The sequence below is a fragment of the Haemorhous mexicanus genome, chromosome 5 (assembly GCF_027477595.1).
Source record: "Haemorhous mexicanus isolate bHaeMex1 chromosome 5, bHaeMex1.pri, whole genome shotgun sequence".
NCBI lineage: Eukaryota > Metazoa > Chordata > Aves > Passeriformes > Fringillidae > Haemorhous > Haemorhous mexicanus.
In genome coordinates, this window is record NC_082345.1 from 69290542 (window position 1) to 69305004 (window position 14463).

The 14463-nt window shown below is 48.3% G+C and overlaps 1 protein-coding gene across 5 annotated transcripts in view; it reads left to right on the forward strand.

Annotated features, from left to right (window-relative positions):
- The window catches only part of FRMD4A (FERM domain containing 4A), a 275296-nt gene that overhangs the window by 225043 nt on the left and 35790 nt on the right, over positions 1-14463 (forward strand). For all 5 annotated transcript variants that reach the window (XM_059847481.1, XM_059847480.1, XM_059847479.1 and 2 more), the window contains exons 12-13: positions 9875-9951; positions 14039-14177. In XM_059847481.1, coding sequence (XP_059703464.1) covers positions 9875-9951; positions 14039-14177 — 216 coding nt within the window. The remainder of the gene's footprint in view (positions 1-9874; positions 9952-14038; positions 14178-14463) is intronic.

Consider the following 14463-nt stretch of genomic DNA (forward strand, 5'->3'; position numbering starts at 1 on the left):
TGGTGAAGGAATGACAGACCAGTAACTTAAGAAAACGTAAATTAAGGATTGATGTGAAATGTACAGAAAGTGAATTATGGGGAGGAGGAAGCTGACAAATTGCTCTCTGTCCTAACTGACCATAGAACACAGGGAGAGTCAAAAAGGCAAAAGAAACATGAAATTCAAATTAGTTACAGGGAGCCCAATTCACTTGCACAGCTCCTTGCCACATGATACAATAGAGGCCAAGAGCTCAGAAGGATTGAAGATAGCACTAAAAGTGTGACCTTCCATCCACGGTTTTGACATTGAGTTGGTTATTTTCAGAGGATTTTGGGAGGGCTTATAAATCCTCATGTTCAAGGAGGGCATTTAATTTGACACCAAGTTGGTTTCTGTTGTCAGAGGTATGGAGCATGTGTCTCACTCCTCTCACTGGCATGCTGCTGAGCCACAGGGTGTATTCAGAACAGGCTGGACTTCCTCTAGGGCATCCAGAACCAAGTGAGGTCAGAAAACTTATTTGACTCGTGTTTCATTGGGCTCCTTGTCATTTCCTAGGATCTTTGCAAACACCTTTGCGTTGCAGACAGGGACAGCAGATTTCAAATTTACAAATGATAAAAAATGAGCAGAAACCATTTCCAGGAAATACTGGTTTAAAAACTCTGGAGTCTCAGTGGCACTGCTGTAATAAATTATTCACTGTGATTAGCAGGCTGTTAAGGACTACCTGCTGACTCCTTCTGCTCTGCTTTCATTTCTCTTCCACTTGCTGATCCCTTGTGCTTCTTGGGTTATGGACTTGGCTGTAAACTGAACCAGTCTTCAGGTCACGGTGGGTTCAACTCATTTTATAGTGCAGTAATTCAGTCTTGGTTTAGTATTTGGAAATGTGCTGCATGGAAGGAGGGAGACATATACAAAGCAAGGTTCCTTACCATAGACAGAGGTTGCTCACCCAATTTCTTTCCTTAAAATGTAATACCCAGACCTGCAAACACTGAAAAGCAGGCACAGTTTAAAGCCTTTCCCTGCAGAAATGCCCTATTCCATCCCCATAAGACAGGAGACCATGTTCTCACCAGCACTTTTTTTCCTGCTGTTTGCCCTCGGTTTGGGGTTTCTACCATCTAGCACCAAGCACTTCCCCATTCAGCACCCACTACTCCACACCCTACCACTGTGCCAAAGAGCTGCCAAACACACTGGGAGCTGAATAAATGACATCAAAGCACACTGGGCTGGAAAGCAGGATTATGTCCCTGACACTGAGAACTTCCACAGGATTTGGCTGGACATGCCACTGGGCTGTGATTCAGTGAACATTTCTTTTGGCAGCAGTATCAGCTGAAGTGGCCTTCAGCACTCTCCTCCCCCATCACAATCCTGCCCCCCCTGCTCACTTCCTCCCCTGGGCCCCCTCCTCAGCCATCCTGGTATAGCTGTGCAGTTGGGAAGGAAACTGCTCCAGAGAAGGGATTGACTGGCTTAGCACCACCCAGCCATAAAAAGTGGTCACTCTTAACTTCGATCAGTTCCCAATCCCACTCACCATCTGACCCACCATCAGTATCCTAGAGCAAAGCTGTAGGAGCTGGATATGGATACAGGCTGCATAAATCACTGCAGCCAGAGAAAGAAACAGCCATTAACCTACACAGTAACTTTGTGGAGCGAGACAAGAGCTTCACAGCTCAGAACAAGTTGGAAGGATTTCAACTGCATGGAATTTGTCATGGTTGAACCAGGATGAATTAACAGTTGGGTATAAGGTCACCATCCCCACTTTTTTCTCCTCATAAAAGTTGGTAGAAATTTGCTTTGGTGTGTCTCCCAAGCAGGGCTGATTTCAGACAGATGAGTAGATTGTCTAGGTAAATGAACTTTTTAGAATCATATGAGAATCATGCTCAGTTTCCATTATGTAGGTAAATAAGTAGTTTTATCAACTACAATGCTTGCAAACAGTAATACATAGTCTTGGGCACCGCTGCTTTGTAAAGAAACCAGCACTATTCTGGTGGTTTAGTGTGCTGTGGTGATCCCATTAGACATAGGGTTCCCAGGGTTTTCTGTGAGAATTTAAATTCAGGAAGGCTAGAGCATGACGTCCCATCCCATGATCTAAGCCAAGTCAAGCCCATGGCTGCCATTAACTATGGGAGTAGTCCCATCAAAATAAAACTGCCTTCTCTAAGCCCTTTGTCGTATTCAGGTCTTAAAGAGTGATTCTGTGCAAAAGCAGCAGCCAAGTCTTAAATGATTCTGCAGCACACAGCAGGAACTTCAACAAGATGCAAAGACAAATCACTCCAACAGCACAAAGTGAAACAAATTGGACCTCAGAGCCCTGGAGTTAGGGTGGAGATCTGGAGAGAGATTGAAACCTCCTTGAGCACTTATGCTTGGCTCTGAAGTAGTAGCAGGCTCCTCCACACCCCACCCTGCTCAGATGCTGTCTCTTAGCTCACCAGGGCTATTCCAAAGGCCAGGGCACTTTTACCATCAGATGAAGCCATGCAGGGGTCCCATTACTCTGTGGTTGTGGCTATGAGGCACCTTTGGTCAGGGGTCTGGGCAGGAGGCTCAGAAGGTTCACTGCAGCCATCACCATGAGAATGGGATTGCTGCTGCCATGGCACCCCCTGTGCAGACCCCCAGCATCATGGGAGTGTTTTCAGTCACACAAAGTACTGTGCATTGCCACAGCAGCATGGGATGGGAATGGTGATTCCTGAATTTTGGTTCCAAGACAGAGGTACTTTGGCCAAGGCACTGGAGAAGACATGAGGATCTTTAGGAGAGAGAGCAGCAGTAATGGTTTGTGGGCAGCATAAACCCTTCTACGGTGCCACAGCTGATTCACAGACTGCAGACTGGGTATCCTTTATCTAGTACGTGGTGCCAGAAAGGAGAGCTCTTCAATGCAGAAAGATCCAGTCCCTTTGATGTCCTTTCAGAGAATAAAAGGGAGAAAGTTTAACTTGAACCAATCAGGAAAAAAGGTTCTTTGTAGTTCTATTGATTTAGACACACACAGCATGGTGACAGCAGTGCACAATCTAACAGCAGCTACCAGATGTGTGCAGTGAAAGTGGATTTGGTTGTATATAGTCAAAGTCTAATCTCCCAGTCTGTGTACAGTTACAGAAACAAATATCAAGTTGCATTTATTTAGACAAATAATGCTTTGTCCAAATAGCAGCTCTTCTCTCTGTGATCTGATGCTCTGCTGTCTCTCTGAGCCAATAAGCCACTTTGAAATTTAATAGGGAATTGTGTTTCCATAATGGAAATGAATGCAGAGTGGTTATTATACAGACCTAGATGCAATTTGTGTTTGGTCAAGCCAGAAATGTTTGCTGGGGTGGTGTGGTCCCATAAGAACAGCACGCAGCAAAAGGGATCTCAAATTGGACCAGAAATTGTTTGTCTGTTTGGCAAAAAAAGAGGTCTGAAGCCTGAGGCAAAGAAGTAATTAGACAGTGAGCTGGGATTGCTGACAGACCACTGAAAGTCCCACTTAGCCAAGCCATTCTCTCATTCCATGAGGGAATGGAGAACGGCAAGCCTCTGGGAAGATCATTGGTAGGGCTTTTCCCACATCAAATCACTCAGGAAATCTTTTCTTGTTTTTTTTTTTTTTTTTCTTGTTTTGAGAAGCGAAAGAAAAAAAATACCCCAAACTAATAAAAGTAAAGGAATGAATGGAAATGTGGCAGGATGGAGGACTAAGTTATGGTGCAGTGGCATCCCCATCTCATGACCCAGGGGCACCCTCAGCAGTGGGTCACACTAATTCACAGGTGACAGCCCACGGAAATCTCTTGGTAAATCTGCCCCTGAAACAAGAGCCCATTTGTTTGAGCTAAGATGGTGCTGTTCTGCCTGGACCAAGTCCTTCCTCCTTCACTCCAACTAGTTTGACAGAGGTATGATTGATGGGAGCAGAGTTGGCTTGAGGCAGAACACAAATCCATGCCCGGAAACCATGGCCCCACTGAAATCACTGGAACAAAACTGCCATTGACTTCGCTGGAGCTGTGATTTCCATAGAGTTTAAGGCCAAAAGGGACCTCTCACAACCTCCACTCTGACCTCCTGCATAACTCAGCTCCTAGAATTTAGCTTGCTGGTTTGTTCAGTGGAGGAAATTACATTTCCAAGCAGGAATTTTTTTTGTTATGTTTGTTTTGTCTTTAAACTGCAGGACGAAAGACTTGGGAGTTTGTAGCTTCACTCATGCAAGCTGTGTGAAAATACTGTCATTGTTTTAGTTCCATTGTTAATACCAGTTTTAGTATTGGGATCTCAGCCAGTGCTGGCTCTTGCCCATAGCGTAGGCAAGGGAAGGGGTTGCACTGGGGCTGTTAGAAATGCTCCAAATTATTTCTCTGCCTTTCCTAGAAGCCATTCAGAGTATCCAGTCTGGGTGGTAGTCCATGCATTTGGAGGGATGATTGTTCCTTCTGCATAGTCATTAATCATCTAGGAAGGGGCAAGACTTGAAGGACTGGAAGGTGCCATATAGGTCAGCAAGTCCAACAGCAATTACAGTTGGTCATTTATTAGATCTTTAGAATCAAAGAAAAATATGGGTCAGAAAGGCCTCTGGAGGTCTCTAGTCCAACTTCTGCTAAGAGTTGAGGCACCTTCAGAGTTTGATCTGGTTACTCATGACCCTAGTGTTCGGCCACTTGCACTGATTGTTTTGGGACTTGGGGTTTTTATTTATATATCTTCTAATAATTTCCCTTGCTGCAACACTGCAGCCTATGTCTGTTGCCTCTTATACTTTCACTGGGCACCTCTGAGCAAAGTCTGTCTCCATCTTCTTTGTTAATCCCCTTTGGGTCATAAAACAGAGCTAAGAGCAGGTTGATCCTCTGTAGATTTCTGCAAATGATTTGATTCTGAGCAGCCACCAAGCATGCTATCTGGAGCCTTTGAGAGTGTGTGCATTCAGCCTGTGCCTCATCTCAGGTGATTCAGCACACAGAAAAGAGAAAGAAAATGGGACTCCTGGGCATTTATATTTGTTTTTTAAGAGACCAAATGCAAAATGGTTCACACTGTGTTCCCACAGCATGCCCAGCCATAGTGCACATTCCCCAGTTCAGTACTGAGACTGGCTCTCCAGGGCACAGCAGGCAGAAAACAGTATCAGGAACCTCGTACCCCAACCTCAGGATTTGGAATTATTCCAAAAGGTACCATTTGGGCATGTTTCTCTAAGTGCCATAGTCCAGAGAGCACTGTGCACCAACATCCAGTGCAGGCCTTCAGCAACCCCCTCTGTCCTGTGCCTGAGCTGAAGGGCAACACACAGAGCAAGCAACAGCCTCATTACTGCCAGGGGTTCCCAAATAAGTGGCAAGTACTTCCACTGAATACTCTGGCAAGGCTCCCTGAGCACAAAGGGACAGAGCACAGCCCAGCACTAACTCAGATCCCTACACCTCTCCAAAAGTGCAGGTCACCCAGGCCATGAGTGACCAAGCCAGAAGCAATGCCTGATATTTCATTCACAAAAGACACTCCCTTCTTTATCACGAACCTTCAGCATTTTTCAAATACTCTGACATTAACCCTATCCCCTGGCATGGGCAAACTCCTCAGTACCAGCATGGTCAATAAAAATGGTAAAAAATCCTTCAGACCCACATGGCTGAAATGTATGCAGATCCCTGGGGCCCCTCTCCTCCAGGCTCAGCTTAATTACGGACCAGCCAGCAAACCACAAGTGTGCTCACAAAAGAAGATTGCGTCTGAAGGGTTTTGACTGCAGCTCTTTGTAACTAGTCACAAACATCTGGTGCCTGGCAAGCTTGCCAGCCTCTTGGAAGGGATTTCCAGTGAGAAAATTCCTGTAGCTTGCACCTGAATTCTCCACAGCACACCATGCAGCACTCGAATCTCTCTCCTGGCTCCTCTTCTAAGGTGCCAGCTTTGTAGAAGACATTTCTGGCACTGGTTTCCCCATCATGGCCTCCCCATCCACCCCAGCATATTTTAAACAGTGCATGTGGTCTGATGGGGAACAGTTATTTCCTTGAATGTTCACAAGTTGATAAGCAGTTTTTCAAATTCAAGTGATAGTGTCAGTTCTAGTTTTATTGGCATGATGAAACAGAGATCATGGTGGGGACAGGCCCCTTGGAGGAGGAGAGAATAAGAGTAATCATTTTCTCTTTTACTAGCCCCTTTCACATGCATGTGCTCAAAAGCCAGTCTCATGGATACTTCCTTAAGTATCTGTTGAAGATTAAATCATCTTATGTGCAGTCTGTAATGATGGCCACTACCAAAAATTATTCCCATCTGAAAGCTGCCCAGTGCTGCATGATCCAAAAGGAGCTGCTGACCTCAGAAGAGAACCCAGCAGGCAAACCACCACATCACAGACTTGGCCCTCTTCAGCACTGCTAATTGTCCCCTTGTCTTTGGGCACTGAGTGAAGGCAGCTACTCAAGGGCAGGGGAACTGTGCTCTAAGCTTGTGTTAATGATTGACTTTCTCCTAAGCCCCATTTTCAGTGTGTTTGGGGAGATGCTGTCCCAGTCCCTGCTGAGGTACTCTTTGTCAAAGGGTCATTGCACTTCTGATGCAATCCCAGTAAAACCAATACAAATTGTCCCACCTACATGTGCAGACATTGGATTCAGCCCCGGAAATTAACTAAAGACAATCATAAGCCAAATAACCCAAAACCAGACCCAACCTCAGTGCAAGGAGAGGCAAACCTGCCATGAACATGGATGCTTTGACTCAAACCAGCCCCCAAACCAGCATGCATCTGTTGTCACTGCATTTCCACAAGATCCTGTTGAAATTACGACCAGCTCCCTGCTGGGGCTTTATTCCCCAGTGAAGGCTGCAAGCACCAGCGTGGTAAAAGGATCTTGATGGGTAAAAATTATGCTTCCATTTAGGAAGACCTACTAATGGCACCTTGTGCATCTGTCACTGCATTAACAACATCAATTTGAGACCATACATAAGGCAGGCAACTGGTGAAGGGAACAGCTTGCTTACATTAGGAGGTCTGGCTAAAGGGGCACCTTTGGCTTTGTTTCTCTGGAGGGATTGTGATCGGCTAACAGGAAAGTGGATACTTTCTTGTGGGTAGTACCATTTTTGCAGATTGGATTCCATTTGTATAGGAAGGGGGAGACCTCTCAGATCAATGTGGGAAAAAGGAGTGGGACACTGTAGAGTAATACTTGGGGAGGAAATGGAACACAACTACAGCAATGGTAAAACACACACATGTACGTTCAGGAGAGCACAGCTATTGAATAAAAGACACAAACTTAGGTTGTGGGGTCACTTCCACCCCCTCCCTCCCAAGAGTCTGGATTTGCCTTCTTCTGCCAAGGAAAACAACAAAGCTAAATATAAAAATGCAGCAATCTGGGGAGCTGCTCCAGTGCCCAAAACGTAGGTGTCTAATGCTGTTTTAGGCACTGCTGGTGATCCAAGACATCTGCGTGGGGCTGGCAGATACAGCACCGGACCTATGTCAGGCTCCCTCCCACCCGGGGCAGCAGCCAGGGGCCAGGCAGGGAACCCTGGGGCATGGAAAAGGGCACTCCATGCCTACATTTGGGCATCTGAACAGCTTCCCCAGAGCCCTGTGTGTTTGGACAGTTGGAGTTAATCATAGAAGAGAAACGAGAAACAGAGCTTCCCTTAGCAAACAGCACTGTGAGATTTGGTAGCAGAGAGGGTAAAATAGAAAAGGATCTGAGCACAGGGGACAGTCCAACAGAGACAGAGGAGGAGGATGGGCAGGACAGCATCCAAACAGAGCAGCTGCCAGCAGCTCAGAAAAGTTTCAAATTCCTTCTGCGCCACACCAGTTTAGTCATAAATGACAACGGGGGACCTGGGGACAGAGGGGTATTTTCTGAAGGGTGTGATCTGCTGGCTTTTTAGACTCTTATGTGTTCCACATGTCTGAACGCCTCCCAAACACGTCCTCTGCACATGCCGTGCAGCACAGCCGCCTTGTCCTCCCCGCCTTGCAGATGGGCATCTGGAAGCATGGAGGGATGTTTTCAGCTTGACCCCAGTTGTTGTCTGTGGGAGTTAAGGCCCCAAACTTCCTTTTCATGCCTTTGAAGCCAGGCACTTAAAGAGGAGTCAGACTTCAGCTCCCAGCTTAACCCTTTCACCCTATGCCTGTCCTCCCTCGGTGGGTAAAATAATGGGTGTTTCTGTGCTTCGTTTGGTGTTTACAAGTTTTATGCAGCAATTAATATTTCCAGTGGAGGAATAAAATAATCCCATAAGGACAATGTAACTCAGCCTTTCAGACTAACCACCTCTCCTGGCTCCCTTCTTCCCCTACCCCCTCAGCAATGTGGACAGCCCTAGAACATGCGGTAGCTCAGTGCCCTTCTTAATCCCCACCCTTCCTTCCAAGAAGCACCCTGTTACAGAAAGGAAAAAAAAAAAAAGAAAAAAAAAAAAGAAAAAAAAAAAAAACCTTGCTTGGAAACTGTAACAAATATTTTCAATTTTGCTGCCCCTGAAATACCAGCAAGGAGAAAATTTTGGGTCCTCTCTGAGGTTTGTTGTATTCTCAAGATTTCAGCTCCACCAGCAGCTATATCAGTGCAAATCAAATTACGCCTCCTGTTTACTTATCTCCAGAGCGCTGACACTGGCAGCCGAGGCTTATCTCAGCGTGTCAGGAGCCAGCGCCTTCCTCGGGGGTAGGACAGGAACTCCACAGAAGCTACTTGGAGTGGGAGAGGGAGTGTAAATCAGGGAATGCGCTGCTGCCTGTGCTCCCCGGCAGCGGGGCTGCGTTCCGCAGCCCTGCTGCTTGCTATGGGGCAATGCAGGAAGCCGAAGTCCGAGATGCCAAGGGGGGTGGAGGCTGCCTCCTCCCTGTGGATTGGCAACCTGGAAGCCAGGGTTTGGAGTTTAGCTCACTCATTTGTAAGGAAGAGGCAGTGGTGGAGCTGCCCGCAGTGGTGATGGTGTGATAGTTTACGGAGCGGGCACTATTTCGCTGTCAGCGCGTCCTTCGCGCTGTTCCTGAGGTCGGTCCGCCCTCCTGCCTGGGAAATGGGTGCTCTTTCACGGGAGAAGTGTGGGCACAAGGGGCCGTGTAAGCACTTCCCGCTCCCAGGAGCACGCAGAGCCCTCCAGGGCTGGCCCAGGCTGACTCAGGGGCGAGGGCACGCTGCATTTCACTCCCATGAAAAGCTTGGTGCCTCAGTTTCCCCCTTGGTGGTAGTGTTGGCTTTGTCCCAGTGCTGCTCCGAGATATCCCGGCAGGGCAGCCTGTAAAACAGAGGCTGAGATACGACCTGCTCATTGCCGTGTTTTGTACCGCCGGGAGCGCCTGGAGCCTTGGGCATCGCCACCACGAGTCTGACAGCACCTGGGACAAACAAACCCCACTCGGCTCATGCTCCTGCCAATTTTACGTGGATCGCGGGATAAAAGCAGAGCTGGGTACTGGCACCTGGGTGGAGGGGTCTCATCTCCTTCACCCCGGGAGAGTCTGCTGTGCCAGAGGCTGATGCACCACCCCAGGTGCCAGCCCTCCAAGGAAAACGTAGTCGAATCCCGGTTTGCCCGGAGTTTGTATGTGTTTTCAACACATTTCGCTCCGCAAAGTGGAACCGGCACCCTTCCCCGCCAGCCCCCGCTGCCCGCAGCAGGCTCCGTGCTCGGGGCTGGCGGTCAGAGAGAGGGAGGGACGGAGGCCGCAGCCCGCCCCCGGGGCTGCCCCGCGGGTGCGGGGCGGGCGGGACGCGGGGCCGGGGCGGAGCACAGCGGGGCATTCCCGCCGCAGCGCCGGGAGCAAGCGGCGGGCAGGGCTGGGCCAGGCGGCGCGCGGAGGCGCTTCATCCCCTTCTTCTCCTTGCAGATCTTCCAATGGAGGCAGCTGGAGAACCTCTATTTCCGCGAGAAGAAGTTCTCGGTGGAGGTGCACGATCCGCGCAGGTGAGCCACGAGACGGGCCGGGCTGAGCCGGGCTGTGCAGTGCCGAGCCGGGTGAGCCGGGTGCTGCTCCCGCTGCTGTGCGGGGCTCGCTGCGCTTGGTGGCTGGGGAGCACGCGAGAGAGAGGCAGCGGGCACCAAGCCGGCTGCTGCTGCTTCCTTTCAGCGGGACATTTCGGGCTCTGGTGTGCGTTTTTGAGGATGTGTTTCCCCTCGGCTCCTAGCGGTTTTTTTTTCCCCTTCCCTCTGTTCTGGCACCTTGTGACCCCTGGGACTGTGTGGCTCCGGTGCCTCAGCTGCAGTACTGGCAGCCCTCGTGTGTGAAAGGGGGGTTTGCCTTGTCCCCGTGTTTCACTCGGAGCCCGGAGGTGAGTGCCAGATTTTGTACTCACATGCTTTTTTGTAAATAAATATTCAGTAGTGCAACTGAAAGCAATGGCACAGAACCAGAGGTTTACCACCGGCAGCCTGGATGAAAGCCCATCAGTCTTTTTGGCACAGGAGCCTTTTTTTTCTTACTTTGGAATCCTAATGTGAGAGTTCAAGGGACTGTGCTGCATCCCATCAGTGCATTCAGCACCCCTGGTGTGTTTGAGTTAGTGGATGGTTACTGCACACAGTGAGTGGATGGCTCTGAAACTTGTTCTGACTAAAAGTAATGTCTCTTATGCACTGTAAGTATGATACTACTAATGGAAATTATCTCCTCTGCCCAGATTGATTGGATGTGTTGCTGGTAGTAGTGTGTTGCAGTGATCAGTCAGCTGTGATCCAGTTTCACCTGTTTCCCATGCCTATCTGTGTATTAATATATGTACTTTTATTAGGGGAATTCTGCATGCAGTTTCTATCCTTATTTACCCTGATATGAGCACAGCCACACCAGTACAAGGGTGCCTGCCTGCATAGGTGCATTTGTCAAAACAAACAGTAAAGCAGCTCATGTCATTGTGCAGCTCCAGGTCAGCAGAACCTCTAAGCATCTGCTTAATATTAAGCATATAAACAGTCACATGAAATCTAGCAGAGTGAATTCCCAAAGTCAAGAATACACTGGGAGATATTCCAGCAACAGGAGCTGGGGGTAGTGCACTCCTTCCCCCACCGAGGCTCTGGCAGCCAGAGAGGCGTCAGAAACGTGTGCTGGGAGCAACCAGCAGCCAGGAGCCCCTAAATGCCCTAAGTTCTGCCTGTTTCCTGAAGGAGCAGTTGCAAGAAAAAGAAAGGAAATAGCTCTGGGACCTTAAAATCATGGTGCCATTTGCAACTCAATGTCATGCATGAAACGTGACCACACAGAGCAGCCTCTTCTCTCTCATTTGTATTTAGATTATTGGAATTAGTGACACAGAAGAGCTTCCTTCTCTCTCATTTGTATTTAGATTATTGGAATTAGTGACACAGAAGAGCTTCCGTTCTTTATTCCATTGCTCTGTTTCTCTGACTCAACACCAGGAGGACAAAGCCCTGTCCTGGGTTGTCAGCCTGGTACTTTCTTGCTACAAAGGAATTGGTTTGGTTGGATTTTGTATAATTTTGATTGGTTTTTTGTATCCAGAGTGGCACCATCCAGGTGGAACTGGTACTCAGGCTGTAATGCAGCACAGCACGTTGCAGTGGCATGGTGGGAAGACAGCTTGGGTTGTAGTCTCCCAGCAATGTGGGATGGACTCCTGCAAGGAGTTGTTCAGCATGTGGAGGCGGAGGAGTAGCCAACGCAGTGCTCTCTCCACATTCCTCTCCTCCTAGCCAAACCAGAGCCTGAGTCAGCGAAGCCACAGTCAGGAGAGCGAGCACAGCTCCGTGGCTGTGGCCAGGGCTGGGCAGCACAATGTATGTTTTTAAGCTCTGCCTCTGCCCATGGCTTCCTGTCCCCAACAAGCCATTTAACCTCCTTTCACTGCAGTTACTTATCCCATGAAGGAGGAAAATGATACATTTTAGGGGCTATCAACAGGATTAATTCCATAGCGCATGTAGCATGAATGGAGGGAAGTAGTGAAAAAACACCCGTGATCCATACCTCTCAGGTCTTCAAACACAGCTGTGAAAAGCAAGTCCACAGCTCTGGCCAACAGTCTGCAGACATTCTTATGGAGTCTGCTGTTTTGGTGGGAAATATGCACAGATTACAAAAAGGAAAAAAATCAGAAATCACTGCTTTTACAGTGAGAAGGTGAATGATATGCAGAATATGTTTCTAAGAATTCAGGAGTTTGAACTGAACAGGATTAAAGCTTCAGCCAGAATTAAAGCTTCAGCCCATGTTTGAGTGCCTTAATTTCCTTAGAGCTTTTTGTGCCAGTGTGCTGCCGTGGTTTGTGTCCTTAGACCAATATAAAGCATCCAGAGCTGGATTCACTCTCCAGTCTCAACTTCAACTCCCAGCACAGCCTTCATTCCCTGTCAAGTGACAGAAGTGAGGCAGCCCAGCACCATCAGTTGCATCCATGGAGACTTCTCTCACAAGAACAATACTGGTGATAGGACAAGGTCTCTAGCACCATTCACAAGGAAAGGATTCAGCACAGGGTAACACTGAAACATGAGATCCCAGTTGTCTCAGACCTTGTTTGCATTGGCCACGGCTGCTTTCTCAGAAATTTCTCTCTGATTTGTAGCTCCATAATTTGACTTTAACACATTTTGAAGCGCTGAAAAAGCCCTGATGCAATGGCTGTCAGCCCTCTCCCAGACTGAACATTGCCAGTAATTCTCATTTTGCTGCAGAGTTCTGGTTTTCTTTCATTCTTGGCTCTGTCACAACTTTCTTCAATTGTTCACCCCTCCATGTTCACCTCCAACTTTGGACAAGGCAGTGCAAAGCAGACAAGCGCCAGAAGAGAGGTGGGCAGTTCAGGTACAGGTGCAGGAGGGAACCTTAGCAGGCTTGAGGACTTGTGAGTGCTGGTGAAAGAGTTGACTTCCCCTTGCATGGCGCAGTAGAGCTCCTGGGCTGTCCTGCAGTGTCACCTCCACACCTCCATGGCTCAGAGTCCCTGCTGACTGTGGATCCTGGCACCCCTCTGTAGCACACCCCAGGCTGTCTCTTTTTGCACTGGTCCCTCTTCACCATCCATGTCCCTAAAAGTGTCACATTTCTGAGTGAGCGAGCCTCTGTACCCATGTCACATCATTTCATAATCCTTCTCTACCACAAGACTCATTTAACAGACTGGAGAGGAGGCCCTCATTTATTTGGGGCTCTGTAGGTCAGTGGTGTGGTTTATTCCAGCCAGAGCTCCATCCCTGCAGTGGGAGGAGTTCCATAGATTCAGGCTGAGAGCCTGAGTGTGCACTGTGCTGGTGTCAGGGGCTCTGCTGGTGGGGTTGCTTTTGAGGGATGGGGAGGAATAATCAAGCAGGTTTGTACAGCTGTGAAAGCATGGGGAAACCTAACCTGTGTTTTTTTGCTAATGTTTGAGAACAACTGGGAGTCCCAGAGAGGAAATATTTAGCTCTTATTTTTCCTGTTTTTAAATTCACTCAGCTAATCTCTGAGTCCCATTCTTCTCTCCAGGGCACTAGGCAGCCCCCTTTGAGCCTCACAACTCCCTGCCCCCATGCCATGTGGCAAATCCTGCTACATCTGTTTACACATGGGGAAATCAAGGTTCATGAAGAGCCTTTCTCACACTCCCTAAAGCAGCCTTTGATCCTGTGGATCTTTAGTTGCTACCTGGATCCTAATATTTGGGAGGCAGTGGAGGGTGTGAGAACTTGGGCTCAGATGTCTCTGCCTGTGATGAGACACACAGGATTCATGCAGGCTTTGGCCTTGGCGGCTCCCCTGGGATATGCAGCAAGTCAGCATCAGCCAAATCCAGGGATACAGTCTGAGCTGGGCAAACTGGATGATCTGAACTGTCAGTCCTCTGGAGATTCTATCTTGAGGAGATATTTGAAGTAAATGCTCTCCTGGCTTTATTAGATATGTATTGCTGGTTCCTAAGTATTTTTGCCCATTAACACAAGGGTGTACACAGTGAAGACAGCAGCTTTTACTGTGAGATCAGTGACAAGTTCTGCAACAGAAAGCAATCTCGTGAAACCTTTGTGTAACCCCAGTTCATTCTTTTCTCCTCTCCAGGGCATCTGTGACCAGGAGGACTTTTGGGCATAGTGGCATTGCTGTGCATACGTGGTACGCCTGTCCAGCATTAATAAAGTCCATCTGGGCTATGGCCATTAGTCAACATCAGTTCTACCTTGACAGGAAGCAAAGCAAGGTAAGCATGGCAAGTGCCAGTTGTGGGTGGTGAGTCCTTCTCACTCCCCACCGTCTCAGCCACATCAGGTCCAGATGGTGGCTTCTTTCCTGCCCTCCCTTTCTGCTCAAGATCCAAAAATAAGGCGAATTGACTGAAGATATTTTCTAGTCCCAGCCAGATTGAGAAAATTTGTATTCCAATTCATGCCTATGGGAGTAAGGTTTGAGGAAAAGGTTGTATTGAACTGTGGCCAAATTGAAGGAGCCAAAGTTAGCAAGCAGATGGGGTCAACATCCCCGTCTGG